The sequence below is a fragment of the Neovison vison genome, chromosome 3 (assembly GCF_020171115.1).
Source record: "Neovison vison isolate M4711 chromosome 3, ASM_NN_V1, whole genome shotgun sequence".
Classification (NCBI taxonomy): domain Eukaryota; kingdom Metazoa; phylum Chordata; class Mammalia; order Carnivora; family Mustelidae; genus Neogale; species Neogale vison.
Window position 1 is genome coordinate 124,120,479 of NC_058093.1, and position 19,128 is coordinate 124,139,606.

Below are 19,128 nucleotides of genomic sequence, written 5' to 3' on the forward strand. Positions count from 1 at the left end.
AACCAGCCTCCAGGGTCGCAGCTGCCGGGTTACACAGGGATGCCACACACGTGCTGAACGTCCACCACCGGCTGCTTCCACAGGTCAGTGGGATGGAGACAGCCAGGGGCCCCGGGCTGACGGCGACGCACCCCCAGGCCAGTAATGGGGCCCAGGAGCAGGGCCTTGACTCCCCAGGGCCCCGTCTGGATGCAGACGGCCGTGGTGGCCAGGACCAGCTCCACAGACGACCCACAGTGACGTGACGGGATTCCTGCCAGGCAGCGCGCAGACTGCCCCAAGGCCTATGGGCCGCCGTTCCCAAGCACGCAGGGGGACACCGTCCCCTCTTACACGTCTCCATCCCTCCCATGTGCTCCCTGCGTCCTGCCTGTCGTCGGGCGCAACCTGTCTTCTCGCCGAAGGGCCAAGTTGAGCAATTCACTCTCGATGTGCTGTTGGGGCCGGCGCTCCAGCCCAGGGGCCGCCGGAGGCCTGAGGTGAGGGAGACAGACGTTCTTCCCGCTCGTAAGGGAGGCGTCTGGGGACTGGGCCGCACTGAGCACCAGCACCTCACACACCCCACTCTTTTCTCCAGAAAATCACGACGGCACCCGCAGACACAGAGCGCCGAGCCGTTGCGCGCGTCCGTGATCGCATGCCCGGCACCCGGCGCGGAGCCCAGACGCTAGTAACACAGGAGCACATGACGGAAGTGCTCTCCAGCTCCGGAGCCGTGCGAACAGCAAGGACACACTTCACCTGTGTCTTTTCCTTCAGGCGTTCCCTCTCAAGCGTGCCGTGTCCCGCACACACGGACGGGCCGCGGCCACGGCGAGGGACAAGAAGTCCGTCGCCCTGAGCGTTCTGCCCAGAGGCCCCAGTCCTGTCGGGAGCCGCAGACTGCAGGGCCCCGAGACCATGGAACCCCGTGGGCCTGTGTCCCCGGCCCCACGACAGACTCCCGTCCACCCAGCAGATGGCAAGGGCCGCCCACAAGTGGTCCATGGGTCTCCATGTCCAAATCACTGCCTCCAGCCGGCATGGGGAGCACCAGGGGGCCAGGAGCTGGGGTTCTACTCCGTGGTCTCGGACAAGCCAGGGATATTGCTGCCGACTGAATACTGTTTCCCAAATCCAGAGATGGAAGGCCTGACTTCATTGTGGCTTTATCTGGAGATAAGGCTTCGGGGGTAGTTACAACTAAATGAGGTTCTGGGGGTCCCTGATCCTACAGGGACGTGCTTTGAGAAGAGAAAGAGATCTCTGTCCGCCGTGTAAGGATCGGTGGGAAGCGTCATTCCCGGATCTGAGCCTCCAGCCCTGAGTCCCGGGACGTCCAGCCCCAGACCTGAGCGTGGTGGACATCCTGGCAGACTCCCCTTCTTCTGCACGAGCCCGGGGTCCGTCGACGGTGGGGCATGCCGAGGTGCCGGGAGGCTGCAACCTGCGGCAGGAGCCGCCCCGGCCGCTCCCTTCTCCCTGCACACGCACGCCGGCCCTGCCCAGGAACCCTGCACAGTCCCGCACAAAAGGTGTTTTGTCCTAAGCCCCTGAGAACAAAGCTCAGATTGTTTTCTGTTTATTGCCTGACATTAAAGGCTCAGTTTACCGTCGGAATAAACACCCACAATGAGAACTTCAGGGCCTTTTTTAAATAATGAGAAGGAAAAGCAGGAACTGGAACCACGGAAGTGTCAGCCCCGAGGGGCCAGGCTGCACCTTCTCTCCGCATCCACGGCCCACAGCGAATTCCGGGGCGGTCGGGGTGCAGGCACCAGCAGGCGAGCAAGTGCACACGAAGGACGCTTCAGCTTGGATCCCGTCTGTCTTCCTTTGGGGACCTGCTCCCCATCCTTCCCACAGCTGCTCCAGTGTCCATGCCCCACACGCCAGGTTCCCGGCAAGGGCCGGGCCTAGGGGGTCGGGTTGTGACAGTGTGGCCGTCCCCACTGCACTCCGGTGACGGAGGGCTGGCAGGTGTCAGGGACAGCACCGGCTCCCTGTCGGGGCACCAGCCCCCACCTCCTCTGGGTCCCCAACCGTGGAAGCTACGACCCACGCAGGTCGACCGCAGACCAGGGTCAGGACGGGCCACACACGCCAGGAGATGCGTCCGGCGTTCTCATCCGAGAGTCGCCAAAACTGCCTTTGCAGGGCGCGAGATGCCCAGTGCTGGGGACCCCCCAGCAGCCGCTCCGAGGCGGGGTTCCGGGCAGAGCCCCAAGACCGCACCTCCCTGACCACTGGCGGGAGCAGCTCCCGGGAGACTGGACGCCCACGTGCGTCACGCAGGGTCAAGTTTTCTCCACGCACGTCCCTCGGTGTTCGGAGGCCCGTGGCCCCCCCGTCCCTACGGGCCCTGTTTCCCGGCCTCCAGTGTCCCCCAGACATGTTCCCAGAGCACTGTGCCGCTCCACTGTTTCGCGGACAGGCCGGACCCCTGCTCTTCCGCATGGCTCGGACCCAGGCTCCCTGTCCCGCGGTCGCTCTGGTGCAAGTTCCAAGTCCTCCCCCCGTGGCTGGTACAGCCTGAAGTTAAATGCTGTCCACGTCCCCTTGCCGGGAGCCCACAGCCGACAGCAAGGTTGGCGCCCTGCAGACCAGGGGCAAAAGCCACGTCCCGAAGGTGGTGCCGGACGTGGTCCTTGCGCCCACGCCACGGAGCTGCGCCCACGCGGGAGGGAGCCGAACGCTCCTTCCCAAGCCGAGGGATGGCTCCCGAACCCTCGCGGCCCCACCAGTGGCTGGCCCCTCACCGCTACACATCAGGCTGAAGACGGGAAAGGGACATTAAGGCACGGGTCCCCCATTTTCTGGCTAAAATAGCAAGAGAGTCAGACTTACTAAACACAGCATCACGCCGGCTGTGGGAGGTGCTGAAGGGGAACGCTGGAGTGTCCCACCTGACCGCGCCCGCCGTCGGCAGGCTCGCTCCCGCTGTGCTCACCACGTGGCTGAGCTGACTTAGGGAGAATGTTCCAGAATGGCCATGACCACGGCCATAGCAGGCCTGCAGGCAGGCGTCCCATGGTCACAGGAGGGGAGGCCCTGTGGGCCCGAGGGCAGCTTCCGTGTGGGCCAGGGCCGTGCTCTCTCTGCCCAGCACCCTCTGCCTGCCTCCCACCGCCAAGGCCGGCTGCTTTGCCTTTGGAAGGGAGTCCCTAGGACGAACACCCCCTCAGCCACCTGGACTGACCTGACCCTCCCCACCGGTGGTCAGAAATGTGGCATAATCTACTTTACTTGGAACCTGCAGGTCTTCTGGGACAGGTGAAGCTCCGGAGGAGCCTGTCCAGGGGCCGCTCCCACCCAACCCGGGCAGGGGGGCCGCGAGGTCCCTGAGGCTTCTCCCGATGGCCTCCCCACCCAGCTCCTACATGGACCACGTGGAGGCCATAGCTCCGCGATGAGACTTTAATGCCGAGGTCTGGGGGAGCTCCCTGTGATGACGAGGCCCCCGGGGGGGTCAGTGTGGTTCCCGCCACACACCCAGCTGCCCACGAGAGCCACGCGTGTGCAGAGCAGGAGCGAGGACGGTCCTGGCCGTCGGGCCGGTGGGCCCCTCCAGGCTGGCTCTTCCCGCCGGCAGCTGCGGCTCTGGGGTCCACTGCCCAGAGTACCTGGAGCTGCCCGCCGGGCCCGACACCTCGACGCTGAGGGTTCCCGGACTACATGATGCAAACAGAAAACAGAACCGGCCCCTGCTTCCACCCGCTCCCTGGAGGCGCACGTCCGTCCGGCGGCGCGCAGAGAAGCGTGGTGCTCCGATCCTCGGGCCACCCGCGATGGGCCTGCAGAGCCTGTCTCTGCCATCTGGGCACCTGCCCTCCCGGCGGGCGGAGACGGTTTCCTTCCCACAGTCCCGAGAGGGTGTGTGAGCAGCCCACACTGAGGACTGTGTGTCCTGCCCACGAAGGTCAGGCAGGCCCCGGACCTCCGACTAAGGTGTGTCCCCAAAGCCGTCCCCGGCCAGGGGCCCCAGGACCCTCGCCTGCTCTGCTGCCCGCCGACAGGGCCCGGGTGCCATCAGAGGGCCCTGCTGGGAAACCCCCTGAAAACGGCTCAGACGCAGAGACGTGCTCACCAAGACTCGATCACGGGTCGGGATTCATTTTCTCATTTTATAGACAGACCAACTTTGGAGGGTATGCGAGGCCCTCCTTGGAACGTCCCGTTCCTTCCTGTCGAGCCGCCGCCCTTGCCAGCTGGTCCCAGCACTGGGGATCGTTGGGGACTAAGCCCAAGGCCAGGAGCCGCGGCCAGAGCGCCGGCTCTTAGCCCTCCCTTGAGTCGGGACACGGGGACAGCTGTGGTACGACCTGCCGGGGCAGAGTCTATCTCCAGGACAGGACCAGGGCGCCCTTGGCTCATAAGGCCCGACCGCAGACGGGACCTTCTCCTTCCACGAGACTGCCCTTGGGCACAAACAACAGCGGCCGACGAGCCACAGGAAGCAGCTCTGGCTCCGTGTGCAGCCTTGCCGCGTCCTCCAGAACTGCACCGAAGCTTTCCACTGCTCCGTCAGCAGCTGCCCCGGGATGCCACGCAGGCAGTGACTCTGCTCTGTCATCATTCAGCCGGAAACGTGCCCCCATCAACACTGGGCCAACCCCGAGGGGCGAGGGAGCCCCAGCATCCTGGGCCCCACAGCAGACCAGCCGCCCCAGACGCGGGCCGACCGGAGCCCGCTTCCCTGCTGGGCTGTGCCCAGGCCCACCGCACACAGCCGCACGGACGGGGGTCCCCTCGGGCGGCTGAGGTGGGTGCCGTCCCGGGCAACGGAGCTCAGTTTGCCTGCTGGGACCGGAAGCAGAAGCGACTCGAGGTGACACAGGGAGCCCCACGGGCCCCCAAGCCACGACACTCGATCCTCTGAGTTCCCAGGCCTGCACTCCCACGAGCTGTGTGGGGGCAGTGAGGTCCCTGCTGCTCTGTGCAAGGGTGGCCTCCCAGGGGCACTGCCTCTTGGGGTCACAGCTCTGAGAGCCCGCAGGGTGCCTCCCACCAGGAGGAGACGGGCCCCACCACCCCCCGCGCCCACGGCTAATTCTGGTGGAAAACCCAGGATGGCCCTGGATTTTGCATACCTGCTCGTGAGAGCGACCTTTACAGGTTCAAGTGAATTTACGTCCAAGGCCTTGCACGTCTCAACAGCAAATTTAACAACCTTGAAAAGCATGCGCCGTTGGAATATGGCCAGGGCTCGGCTGTGCTGCCAGCCAGACGCCTTTGAAAGGACCCGCTGCTCACGGGAGACAGCGGCACGTCACAAACGGGGTCCCCGAGGAGCAGGAGCGACCACGAAGAACTCAGAATCTGCAGGGGACCTGTCCCTGCAAAGCTCTCCTCCGCACGGCACGTGTCGCCCGAGGAGACGGTCCGCCGTCGGGGGGCTCGGCCTGGTGCGGCGAGGTGGGGACACTCTCTGGGCAGCACAGCCGGACGCAGACGCCCTGGGGCGGAGCTCACGGTCTCGGCGCCTGCCGTCACCCGGGCGGGCCTGCCGAGCGCGGCGTGGAGGAACACCAGACACACGAGCTCCAGTTTTCTGTCCGTTCTCTTGTTTATTTTCAAAACCACAGAAGGGTCGCCCCCTGCGATTCAGCCACGACGTCAGGTGCTGGCCGACATCCCTGCTCTCGGGAGCTTACAGTCTAGTGGCCCGTGGGCGTGGTCCCCGCGCCCCAGGCCGGCCAGACACGAGACCAGCCACCCCGGGAGGCCAGGGCCAGGCCGGGGAGCTCCCAGGGGCCGGCAGCGTGGATGCCCCGGGCTCTCAGGGGCTACGGCGAATCTCAGGGATAGAACCGAGGCAGACAGGCCGCCATGACGGCAGGGGTGTGCGCAGCCCAGGCAGACCGGCCACCGCTCCAGGGACGGGCTCTGTCTAGGATGGTGCATCGGCTACAGATGGGGTCCACGTGGGCTACGTTTTAGAGCACGGGAGTGAGCAGCAGGGCAGACGACAGGATGGTGGCAGGGGTCCAGGGGTGCACAGAGAGGGCAGCGATGGGGTCTGGGAGGGGACGGAAAGGGTACTGACGGGGGTCCTGGAGCAGAGGGAGAGGGCGGTGACGGGGGTCTAGGGGCAGGGATGTTGGAGTCCCGCCCCAGGGGCAGAGGGCCGTCAGGATGGGATTCCCACTGCACTTTGGACAGTCAGGATGGCACACGCACAGCCCTCCAAACCCCCCGTCTTAGTAACATGTCCTTGGAGGCTCAGCATCCCCACCTGTAGGAAGGGCACAGGTCATGGGCCACAGGTCACAGGTCACAGGGCGTGGGCACGCGCCCTCTCCCACTGCTCCTGGAGCAGGGACTACAGAAAACATTAACGTGAAAGAGGTCATCTAACCTGCTTTAAAAGGCAATTTTTCTTATAAAGCGTGGTTTTCTTTAAAACTTCAATTTTTGGTCAACCATGCTTGAAGTTTAATTAGAGTAAAACAATTACATTCTCAAAAATTGACTAAATATTTTGTCTCGCACGATGCACGGCTGCTGAGGCCGCAGAGCACGCAGACCCCGGCGGGTCACGGAACACGAGAGAGCACGACCCCGGCGGGGCAGCTCAGGGCACACACCCCTTTCGGCAGTCGTGGCTGACGGCCCCTCAGGAGGGGGTGACCTTACAGGAGCCTCTGACTCAAATCTTGAGAGGCACGGCTATCATTTGCCCCCAAAACAGCTAATTCTAACTGAGATCAACACAGATGTTCTGAGCTTTCCTACGATCCAGTCCGTTTCGTAAACGACATGTTATCGTTAAAGAGAACTAAACCCTCAGAGAATCTTGATTTTACCGAGAAAACAAGGTGGCTGCTTTCGCAATAGTTTTAAACCTATAACTAACTTCCCTCTTAAATTATACGAATCTCCTACGTTTCCAGAGCAGCGACTGCACAGATAGAGAGGCAGAGCTGAGCGGACACAACATGACTGAACGCAGGGGACAGTGACACTGTGCTCTCGGAGCACACGGCCGACCCGGCCCGTCCAGCACCGGCCAGAGCCTCGAGGACAATGCCCAGCTCATCTATTTTCTACTAGTCTCGGGGGAAAAACACTGCAGTATTTTCTTTAAGGAAACACCTTAAGCTGAAAAGGCAAACTGATTTTCCTAAGTCCTAAGCGTCTCTCCTGGAAGCAGAAACGTCTCAGTGAGGAGGGTTTTCAGTTGAGTCACAGGCGCTCGGCCCGAAGGCCTCCTGCGCCCCGGGAGACGCAGTCACTCACGGAGGGGCGTGACCCGGGGCGCGGGCACAGATCCTTCCCGTTAGTTAATGACCACATCGAGCACGGGTCTTTGGGCTCAATACCATAGGGTTATTTCTAATGGCACCTGCAGAGTAATTATAACGATTTGCTTTTCCACCGTAAGCACCTCAGGACTTAAACTCACGCCCAGGCCGCCTCAGCCTCAGCACGGACGGCTGTGCGGTCTCTTCCCCGGGGCTGTTCTATATTTGCAAGCAGGCAGCAAAACGATCAGTAATTACCCAATATGCAGCTCCCGCCCACAGCAGTAACGAAGGAAAATACACCGAAAGCTTCACTTTTTTCTTTAAGAATCGAGGACGTGCTCTTGGTAACAGGACAAAACACAGCAGAAACGTACAACCACACAGTTTCACGGCGACAGCATCTCGGCATTTCTGGCTCTTTTAGAAAAAGGGCCCCCTTGGTGCGTCCTCAGTGCTTAGGGCTAGAAGGAGAGCGTTACCGTTCGCGGGCAGGTAGGTGAAGCGCTGGCACTGGCTCCTCTTTCTCTTCCCGTTGCAGACGTAGAAGCTGACTTGGACGGGGCTGGTTATTCTCTGATTGCGAAATGGCGGGATCTCGACCACCAGCGAGTTCTGGTGAGAAACGGCAGAGGAGGGCGACGGTGAGCACCTCACAGACATGACGCACCCACCCGGGCCCCCCCCGAGCTCCGAGTGGTCCCAGCTGCCCACGAGAAGGGGCCTGCACAGAGCCTGCCCGGGACGCGGGCACGTGTGTGCGGAGCGAAGCTGCCCGGTCCTCACGGCAGCCTGTGCACCCGGAGCCGACCGGCGCTGCGCACGGGGGAGGCCGGGGGCGGCCTCGGCTCAGAAGCTGCGGACTCATCGGCTCGTCCCCGCGTGAGGCCGCCGGGGCTCCTCTGAGGGCAGAACGGCCACACGGCAGCGAGGTCCTCAAAAGACCCCATGTGTCTGCCGGCCGAGCCCAAAGGGCCAGTGACCTCTGGCAACGAAAGAAGCCCCCCGGAGGGCTCGCGGGCACCTGTTCGGGGAGCGCGATGAAGGCCCAAGGCAGGAGCCTCCTGGACACGGGCCTGGGGCAGGTTCTGTGATGGAGGCCCAAAGCCCAGCAGGGCCTCCCAGACTCCCTCCGACGGAAGGTGGGTGAGCGCAATCGAGCAGGCTGGGGGCAGGGGGACAGTTAGCAAGCGAGGCACCAGCGGGGACAGGATGGCTCATGGTGGGGGCCGTCAACCGCTCCCAGAAGTGGTTCTCCTTCCAGTGCGGGTCTGAAACGGTCCGGGGGGTCACGGCGTTATGGGAGACACAGGCTTCCCCAGCCACGTCCCCACCCACGTCCGTGTCGGTGTGCGTGGGCGCACCACTCAGCGCCCGACCCCGGGCCCACGCCAGTCAGGGCACGGGTCTTCCCAGACGCCCACGCTGGGCTCGACTCCCTGGTGGGGGGTGGGGACAGAAACAAAACGTTTCTCTAATTTTTTTTGTCAAATGATGTAAGTTAGCAAGTAGACAATGCGAAGGAAAAAAACCCACTGTATCAGGTTTTTGTTAAATTGTAGCTTGTCACCCAGTTTAACAGCAAAATTGACGGAATCGTGTTAGTAACGGAATCTTGAGAATGTTAAAACGAAACCAAAGAGAACTTTAGGCCCAATCTTTCCCTTTTACCGACAGAGGAACCGAGGCCCAGAAGCCTGCTGCAGAGGGCGGGGGCCGGGAGCAGGGCCACGCTCGCCCCTAAGTGTTTGAGAGCTTCAGTGACGCGTCCCCCTTGGAAGAGGCGACGAGCCCGAGACCTTGTCCCTCGGCAAAGAGAACCTGCAGATGGGGCCAAGGGCGGGTCCCCGGGGGCAGACGAGGGTGCTGTGGGGGGTGGAGAACACGTGGCCGGGGCCCGGCTCGGGCCGCGCTGAGTCTCAGCCTTGCTGCCGGCACGGGAAGCGTAAGAAGAGAGAGGCTGTGTCCAAGGGCTGGACTATGTGGCAGGGACCCTGCAGCGGACGCTGTCCCCCAACCCGAGCTACCGCGGAGCGCAGGGCAGGCCTGACCCCACAGGAGAGAAGACACAGGGACGAGGAGGTCCTGCTGACGCGGTGGCTCAGGATAAACTGAGCCGTGTGGGGCCACAGGAGGAGCATCCGCAGAGGGTCCCCCGGGCGGACTCAGGCATCCGGGTAGGACAGTGCGGCTCCTGGGCCAGGCTCGACTTTGGGGGTTTGGTTTTTACAGGTTCCAGGAGACCGGGGGCCTGTTCTGACGCAACAGAGGCAGAGGCTCTCCGCACACATAAGCTGCGCATGGCACCGTCCTCGCGGGAGCAGTGCAGGAGGGGCTGCCGCGAAGGTGCGGCAAGAGGACACCCGTCGTCCCCGGAAGAGCAGGGTCACAAGCGGCACGCGGACCCCCTGCCGGACCCGCTTTGAGGAGCTCCCCATCTGCTGCGCACGGCAGCACCGAGACCCCAGCCTTGTTCACGCTGCTCACAAAGTGCACACGGCATAGTGACCGCGTGTGTGTGGCTGTGTGCACACGCACGCACGTACACACACGCCACACCCAGACCCGCACGTGCACTCACGCACGCACGTACACACACACACATTCAAACACGCACACACACAGGTACACGTGCACCCACGCCACGGAAAGCCGGGCAGGACCAAATGGTAGCGGCGGTGAAACTGCGGGAGGTCCCTGCGTTTTTTACTTTCTTAAATTTTCCAAATTTCCACAACGAATACCCTGATCCTTCATGATGTAAAAGCCTTGATTAAGAGGTAAGAAGCTTGACCTGCAAAGCGAAAGCACCCCCTCCTTCCCACGGACTGTTAACGTCTCTCACACCCACGTGTACCTGCGAACCCTCCTTCAACAGACGCAAACGCTCCAGCCGAACAGCAAAGTCAACGACACTAACCCTGACTGTGGAAACTTGGCAGGAATCGTCTGGAAAGGAAAAGCTGTAGGATTTCTGCAGCCTGTTCCCCGCGCGGGGGAGTGGGGGCCGGGGGGCCCGCACAGGCCTGGGCACACGGGGAGGCCGCTGGAGGCGGCCGGCGGCGTCGGCCCCGCTGCCAGGTGTCTGCTGACGACAGAGCTGGGAGCCGTCTGCACCTGGAGGCCCTGCTGAGCCAGGAGTGCCCCGTCGGGGAACCGCACGGCCCGCAGCCCACAGGGCGTCCTCGGGCTTCTCGGGCAGGCGGGAAATGGGATGGGACCTGCACGCGCCCGCGTGCTTGTGGGAGGTCCTGAGGGCGGGAGGGGGCTGGACGTCGGGGAGGGATTGAGCTCCCGGGCACAGGTTTCCCCTGGGGCCAGGGAGGAACCTTTTCCATCCGACTCCAGCTGGAACTCCTGGTAAACGGATTAGAGCTTTGGAAAGGGAATAAGTCCCAGGGAACCTACTGGGTTCTGATGCAGCCGCCTGCGGGGGACCCGGGCTGCCTGGGCTCGCCGCGCACAGCCGTCAGCCTGCCGCCTCCGTGGCGGCCGGGGGCTCCCCTCCTGACCCGGGAGTCCTTCCAGCCGCGGGGCAGAGAGGACGACCGAACAGCTCCAGAAATCCCCCCACCCAAAGGCCCCCTGGGAAGCCTGCTGTAACACCCGGCCCCGGAGCCCCAGGAACACAGGACACGCCCTCCCCGAGCACAGAATACGCCAACTTCCCACTTCCCTGCGCTGTCAGAACGGCCACATATGCCTGCCCGCGGTCAGCAGGGTGAGCCTGGAGCTTGGGAGAACCTTGAATGTCTTCCCTCGGCCACTGGCCAGGCACATCGGACGTCAGGTGAGCCTGAAGACACCCGCTGCCCTTCTATGACCAGGCACACACGCTGCGCGGGAGACCCTGGTCCCGCCCCACCGAGAATCCCCTCCAGTGCCGACCTGGACAGGCGGACCGTCGGACCAGCTGCTGCCTCAAAGCAGGCCAGGTTCAACACGAAGGCCCCAGCGAAGGGGACGGGGGCGTGCCGGCCAGCATGAGCCACAGAAAGCCGGCGTAGGGCACCATCCATCAGCACCGCGGGGGCACCTGCATGCGCGAACCGTACCGAGGGGCCGTGGGCAGCCGAGCGCCGGGGGGGGGGCATGCGTGCGGGGTGTCTGCGGGCCCCACCTCCGCGGCCGGCCAGCGCCTCCACGAGACCTGACCACCCCTAGTTCCCTGCAGAACGACAGCCTGCTGGCTGACGGACGTGGGACCTGGAGCGGCCCGGCATGCGGGGGCAGGTGAGGGCCACTCACGCTCACAGCAGCGGGCTTCCCGTGGGACCACCAGGAGGTGAGCCTGGTGCGAGCCCGGCCCCCGCAGGAGCCAGCAGCCCTCAGTGCTGGGGAGCCTCCCGGGCCGGGGTCCTGCCTCCCACATGTCCTGTGTCCCCAGAGCACGAGCTCCCAGAAGCGCTTCACCGCGGTTTCCGCTCTGCGCTCCGGGATCCTGCGCTCTGGGATCCTGCGCTCCGGGATCCAGGTGGTTCTCGTGGCTCCTGTGAGCGTGGGGGCTCCACACAGAGCCCGGCACCCCAGCCCAGCCTCCAGAGCCGCCCGGCGCCACCACAGGCCGCGCATCTGGCCGTACTCACCGGCTTGCACAGCTCTCTGTCCATCTTCGCCTCCATCTCCCAGATGTGGTGACCATCTAGAAGAGAGGGGCAGAAGGAAGCGCATCACTCCAGGGGCCTGCCTGAGGCCCCCGCCCCAAACCAAGGGCCTTCGCCAAGCACAGGGGACCCCGGAGGCCGCCGCCCTCGTATCAGCTCGGGCCCTACTGGCTGTTAGTTCCTAAGAATGAACAGTCGCGTGCAGGTCGACAGCAGAGAGGACGTGCCCGGCCCAGGTGTGCGGCAGGGAGCCTGGTGCAGCCCAAAGGCCCTGGGCTCTGTGGGAGGGAACCACACGCAGGGAGCACCCCAGAAATCTGACCCCACGCCTACATCCACAGGCACAAGCTTTGTCACGGGGGTGGGAGGCCAAGGAGAGACGCCAGGACCCAGGAAGACGCGGGGCCCTCAGACCTGGACCCGGGTGTGCGTCCTGGTCCTCGTGCCTGCCCCCTCCATGCTCGCGGCCCCTACACCGGGGAGCGTGGGCCGAATGGCCGGGGCCTGCGACACCCCTGCATGTTGTAGGAGCTCTTCTAAAGAGTGAGGGCCCAGAACCCACAGTCTGGCCTCTGCTCACAGAAGCTGCCGGCTAAATGAGAAAATCCTTTCTGTGACAACTTCTTGCCACATCAGGATACAAAAATGCAAAACATGGTATTTTTATCCTTACCCCAGCGGCCGTTTGCATGCTTAAAAAAAAGTAAAAAGCCTCCCAACCAGCCTTGAAAGGCTCACTGTCCTGCAGGCCCAGGCCAGCAAGGGAGGGAGCCCCCAGAAGCTGGCGGGAACAGCAGCAAACCAAGTTCTTGGCCTTTGGAAACCCTCTACTGCCAGCCGGCTGTGTGGGGACTGGCCGGGGAGCTAATCTGAAGGAGCAGGGGTCAGTCTCCTGCCAAGGTGTCCCCCTCCCCATCTTCTATCAACTCTGTCCCCAGTGAACAATGACAGTGAAACATACTTAGTTTCTGCTCCTGCTCTGTTTGCAAAGAAGAGATGTATGTGTCTCACAGACCCTAAATTACATAAACGAAGCAGACAAAATTTGTTTGTGCCTGACAGCGCGGGCGGGCAGGGGTGGAGGGTGGAGACAGACGGAGGAAATGTGAGTCACCCAGAGCCCGGAGCAGGGTCAGCTTGCCAGGACCACAGCAGCCTCTCGGGACGCCTGAGGTCCCAGCACGTATTACCCACCAGATGAACCACTCAGTGACAAAACGCAGACGGCAGCCCAAGGGACCAGCGTCCACATCTCTTCCAGCAAAACAGAATCGGAAATGAAACTACCCCGGGCCGTTCTCCAGGCACCAAGACTTGCACAAAGCCGCTCACTTCCCGGAGGGCAGAAGCACCCCCCGTCCCGGCTCCCGGAGCTGACGGACGACCACGAGCCTGGGAGCTGGCGGTGCTGCCCTGCGTGCAGACCAGAAAAGCCGTCCGGGCCACACAGGCCAGGCTGGCCTCGGGCTCGCGGGCAGGGGCCCTGCCCACCACTGGCCGGAGGAAATCGAAGTTGTTCTTCCTGTAAGCAAGTCCCTCGTGTTTGGTGCCTCTTAAAACAACTTTAGAGAAACAGAACTTTCGGCGTTACGGCCTGGACAGTGGGGCAGCCCTGGCGGCTGCTGGCTCTCGTCTGTCGGTGGAAAGCACGGCTCGGGTTTCCTGAGGAAATCCCAAGAGGGTCTGGGCCTCCCGCTGGGGGGGCCACAGCCAGCATGTGGGGTGGGAGGGAAACTGAGGCCCACAAGGGGCAGGGAGAGGGCGTTTGGCAGCAAAGGGACCCCACGCCCACCATCTGCCCTCCAGGAGGGTCAGAGCAGACCCGGCCTTCCTGCGGGCACGTCTCACAAGCTCATCCGCATCGGGAGGCTGTTGGCGTCCCCGTGGGCCGCAGCCCGCGCGCCAGCGGAGCCCCTCCTGGGCCTCTGGGTGCCCATCCTCGCCAGAGTGTCGGCCCAGGGCCAACAAGCCACACGGGCCCCGTGCACACGCCACGTGCAGCTTCCCCAACGCCAACCCTGCCAGGCGCCGGTCCACAGACGGTCAGCACCGCCGCTGATCGCTTCGGAAAGGCCCCGTGCAGGGGCTGGTTGTCTGCACTGTCCTGCCCACCTGAGGCCTGGGAACCAGTCCTGGGCGCCAGCCCCATTGGCCCCAACTCTGTATCTGCAGTCGAGACACAGCACCCAGGGACAGCGCGTGGCCTGTTCTGAGGCTCCTACCTGAGCTGCTGTCACTTGCGCAGACACAGAAATGTGTACAGACTGTCCAAGGCCACTCAATGTGGCTCATCATCGTGGACTCTAGGCAATTACAAAACCGCTTCCCATGTGCACCAGCGCCAGAGGGACGTGGCTGCTGGTTTCCCCAGAAGCCTCTTGGACCTGGGGCCCGCTGTCCAGTCTCTGGGCCAAGCAAAGCCTCAGCCTCTGTGGGGACGGGAAGGGCCAGCCCCAAACAAGCTTGTAGCTCCAGCCCTATCTAGAGCTCCCAGGGTCCTCGGTAGGAAACCGTGCGCAAGCCCAGAAGTAGAACTATTCGGAATCATTAGGGAATTCCCTGCCGCGTGAGTCATCGGAAAGGCTTCCCCGCCACACCCGCCACCGGGAGGGCTCCACGCTGGGCTGCGGCTGTGGCTGCCTCCAGCCCAGCTCTTAGTCACACAGCTCCCGGGTGGGCTCTGGGCCCAACGGGGCCACACGTGGGGGCGCCCAGTCTCCGCGCAAGCATTGGCAGCCTTCTGGACGCGGTTACTCCAGCCCCCGGCGAGAGAGGGTGCGGACGCCCAGGGACTTGCTTCCTACCGAGTCACAGCATCTGCCGAAGGGGTTTGCCGGTCGCCCAGCCGACAGGCAGGACAGAGACAGCAGGGGCGGGATCGGACAGAAGCACACAGCCACGTGGCGGGACGCGCTCCCGGCTGTGGTCTCCTCCCAACCTGTCTGCGGGCCATGGGGCAGGCCACACGCTGTCACCAGCTGCAGGTGGTCAGGCAAAGGGAGATGCACAAACGGGGCCCCTCCACACTCCCGCGGGGCCACGGAAGATACAACTCTGGGGCGGGGGGTGCTCTGGGGCTGTTCTGGTCAGGTGGGTCCTACCCGGAGGGGGGACGCCCCCACATTCATGCCCCTTAATTTCCGACACTCCCCAGGCCACAGACTCAGGGGCCCCCCAGCGCCACTCAGAGCAGCCTGTTTCCTGCAGAAGATGCTCCCAAGCAAGAAAGAAATGCGCCTCCTGCCGCGGCTCAGCCTGCCGTTCCCCACACGACCGAACACAGCATTCCTCAGCCGGGACCCCGCGCCCGGGCAACACCCTGGAAGGGCACACGTATCCACACGAAAGCCTGTGGACCAGTGCGTGTGGGCACACCACAGCCAAGAGGTGGGCGCAGGTCCCGTCCACACCACAAGTGGGTAGTACCACACAGTCCGTCCACACAATGGAACACGACCGGCCTCAAGAGGAATGAAATCCCCCACACACCCCTGCCTGGGGCACCTGAGACGCTCTTGGGGCAGCTGCCGGACGCTGCGGGACCCACAGCGCGGTTTCCAGGGCTGTCCCAACGGGTGGAGCCACACGGACAGACGCGGCTCCATCTGCCAGGCGGGGAGGACGGGGTGGACGGAGCACGAGGGGGTCCCCTGAGCCTTAAACGTCCGAGCTGCACAGTATGTGAGTTTAATCTCAACAGAGTCACACAAAACCTAAATTCTCCAACCCGCACATCTGTGGCCTGGAGACAGGAGCAAGGGGTAGCCTGCGTGACCTTATCCAGCAGCGTCCTCTCCACGCCCACCCTCTCCCACGCCCCTTCCCCTTCCCAAAGGGTGCGAGAGGGTGGGATCTGGAACCGAAAACCCTCACCGCTGGGGTGGGACCCGCACCAGCTTTCTGGATGTCCCCTCGGTGCTGACCCGGGGGGACCTGGGCGTGGCTTGGGGGCAAACCACAAGGAAAGACTGGCCACCAGCCCAGAGAAAGGAAACTTCGGGGACAAGTGTCTCCCAGCAACGGTGCAAGGCCTGACTCGGGAAGCCCCAGAGGGGCCTGCAGAAAGGCCCTCCTGCCCACACTGGGTCCTCCACACATCCCCGAGCACGGGACACCATGCCCCAGGGAGGACCGGGGACCCAAGGTGACGCTGAACCCTCAGGGGCTGCCCCGTCCCTCAAACGGAGGATCTGGAGAGCGTTTTGGGAGCACAGGACAGCCCAATGAGGGGCTGGAATTCCCACCGGGCTGGGCTTGAGGCCACACCTTCCCAGGGGCACCAGAGCATCCTGGGGCGTCAGTAAGCCGGGGAGGAGCAGGAGGTCTCCGTGACACGCGCTGACCTCACAGGGCCTCTGTACGGCACCCCCTCCCACTATCCTGCTGGCTGGGCTGCTCCTGAGACACCTCAGAATACCCCTGAGTTCCTGGCTGTGGGGGAGCGTGGGGTCCGAGGCCACAGTGTGAGAAGAAGCCTTGTCCAGACCACACGCTGGCTTACTGTCCCCTCCCGCTCCCTGGACACAATCACGGCTTCTGGCACCACTGGTCCTGCACGGGGTCCCAGGTGATACCATCCAAGAGGCTGTTTCCACCCTGCACGGCCAGGCCCCGGCGGGATGCACCTGCTGCCTGGGAAGCCTGTGGGCCACCCGAAAACACTGCCCGTGGATGTCCCCTCGGGCCACGCAGATGCAGGAGGGCCAGGGACAGCGGCTGTTCTTATGGACCCCTCCCACAACTGTGCCAGGGACCTCCGCACCACGTGACGACGGCACGTGTGGCACTCACTCCCCCTCGCCGGCCGTGTCCGCGTCCACACGATCTCCAGAAACCTCTCAGAGCCGCGAGCCAAGGAAGTGGGACCCACACCACGACCCTGGACCAGGCCGAGACGGGAGGTATAGGCACCCGCCAGGCTGCAGCTGTGTCCTCGCTGCCGGGCCACCACGGGTGACCACAGCCCGCAGCCCCGCCCCGCCGTGCCCAGGCTGGAGCAGAGATGACAGGGTGCCGGGGCTCCTGTACACACTGTGCCTGCCGCACCATGTGGCCGCACCCCTGCAGCAACAGAGGGGTCCTCACGCAGACACAGCCGTACACATCTGCTCACACACGGCCCGACCCACGCACACCTGCCCTCACACACCTGCGCACACACGCACGCCCCGACGCACACACCGGCTCTCGCTCACTTCACCCGTCTCGCGAGGACAGGGACTCACCAAAGACCAGAGGGGCCAGGGCTGCCACCTACGAGGACACTGAACTGGGCTCTCGGCGCAGGTGCCAGGCACCCCTCCCTCTGTGACCCGCTGCCCCCAGGAGGGCAGGTGCAGCCGTCAGGGGAGCGCAGCGGGCGCGGCCAGGCCCCCAGGCGGGAAGAACCGCCCCCTGAAGCCCTCACCAAGTCGCAGGCCATGAGTGCGTGAGTCCGGAGCGACGGCAGGGAGGCCCAGACGCGGGGTGGTGGGCGCGCCCGAGACACCCAGAGCAGCCCGAGGGACTGGGTCCACGGGGGCCTTTCCGGTGGGACTCCAGTCAGGGCTTCCGCAGAGAGGGTCTCCCTGCTCACGTTCTGGCCTTGGCGGCAAACAGTGGTTTAAAGACGGATTTCTGCAACAGACTGATGACCTCATCTAAAGCCCACGGGACGGCTATAACCCAAAGTGACTACAGCGGTTTCTCCCAAAAGCTGACTAGGAAAAGCCTCGTGACGGTTACAGGGCACAGCGGGACGCGTCAGCTGGAGCAGAGTGACCCTGTGCCAGGGGTCAAGGCTGACATGCAGCCCCTTCTTTTGGAAACATGTCCTGTGTGTGTGCATGTGTGCGTGTATGTGAACGTGCCAACCACCTCATTTAAATACAAACACACCCCAGAGACAGCATCCAGACGCGTAACCATGGCGTTCACACTCACTTGCGAGGGGCACAGCCTGCGACCACATTGCGACACATGCCAGCGTCTCGTCAGCCGTGCAAGGGCTCAGGGCTGCTGCAGGAGGGTGGCCAGAGGGGACGGCACCGGGCACGCACCGTGGACTAAGTCCCCACACTGCAGGCTCGCGGCCAACCTCTGCATGGCACCCCCAGGCCACGGAGCCAAGATCTAGGACTGCGCGGGCAGCGGGGCTGGGAGAGCCCACCCAGCAGAAGGAGCCCCACGGCCCCCACAGGACGGGAGCCCCCAGGAGACGCCCCACAGTCCCAACCCAGGGCCAAGATGATGGCCGGTCAGGGGAGACAGGGAAGGAAGCCGCGGGGACTCCCGAGAAGCAGCGACGTGGGCCATGTCCCAGCACACGGCCCGGCTGCGCAGCCAGCAGGGCACCGCCTCGCGGCCCCTCCCCCCACACATTTATTCACACGTTTCAAGCTCAAAAGGTTGAATCTTTCAAAATTAGGCTCCTTCAAAGAAGAATGTTGCAGTAACACAAATTCTCCTGATCATTATGCTTGGTGGGTTTTCCCTGTAATTCACGTTTTCCAATCGTGCATGTGATTACACGGCCCGGGCGCGCGGAACGCACAGGACGTTCAAGTCCCTTTTGATGGAGGCACTTGAGTTTCCTGCTCGCGGCACAAAATCAAGACCCTGTTGTGGAGGCTGAACCCTGCCGTGGTCTCCAGTGGGGAGCGTGGGTCCTGCGCCCGCGCCCTCCATTAACGGGGAGGAGGAAATGCAGGCCTGCGATCGGGGGCAGGGCCTCGTGGGCCACGCTCAGCAGGGACCTGGCTCGAAATCAAAGCCGCCGAGAGCTTCGGCGAGAGCTGAGCCCCACACACACTGTCGCCCGCCCTGGTCTGCTACGCACGCGAGTGCCCGCTGGCCTCTCCCCGGACGGGTCGGGCGTCCCGGGGCGTGGGAAGCTGCGTGCACAGCCGGGGGCTTATCACCCAAACATCGGAGAAGAGAGACCGTTCGCCTCGCATGTGCAGCAGCCCGGCCGTACCGCTGAGCACCCAGATCTACACCTGCACTGAGAGCCCCGGGGCCATGGGCCACGGAGGACAGCAGCACCCGCTCTGCATCCCGGGGCGGACTCAGAAGGGGGCCAGAAGGACGCCAAGGGCAGTGGGGAGGCCTCCAATCCAAGTGCGGGTCCACCGCATACTGCAGCCTCTCTGCATCCACACACCTGCCACCGGGAAGGCTGTGGTCCAGAGAGGCAAGGAGCCCTCGTCCACACAGAGTGGCGCCGCCCAACTCAGCCCAAGTAGTGGCCGCGAGCAGGGGCTGCTCGGAGCCAAGAAGCATATGTCCGTCCAGGCTGGGCAAGGGCAAGGGGCCGCGGGCAG

General features: G+C 63.7%; 1 protein-coding gene across 2 annotated transcripts in view; it reads right to left on the reverse strand.

Moving 5' to 3' along the window:
* The window catches only part of NFATC1 (nuclear factor of activated T cells 1), a 95,223-nt gene that overhangs the window by 31,476 nt on the left and 44,619 nt on the right, over window positions 1-19,128 (reverse strand). For both annotated transcript variants that reach the window (XM_044242778.1, XM_044242777.1), the window contains exons 7-8: window positions 11,810-11,865; window positions 7,706-7,838 (exon numbers count right to left, since the gene is read on the reverse strand). In XM_044242778.1, coding sequence (XP_044098713.1) covers window positions 7,706-7,838; window positions 11,810-11,865 — 189 coding nt within the window. The remainder of the gene's footprint in view (window positions 1-7,705; window positions 7,839-11,809; window positions 11,866-19,128) is intronic.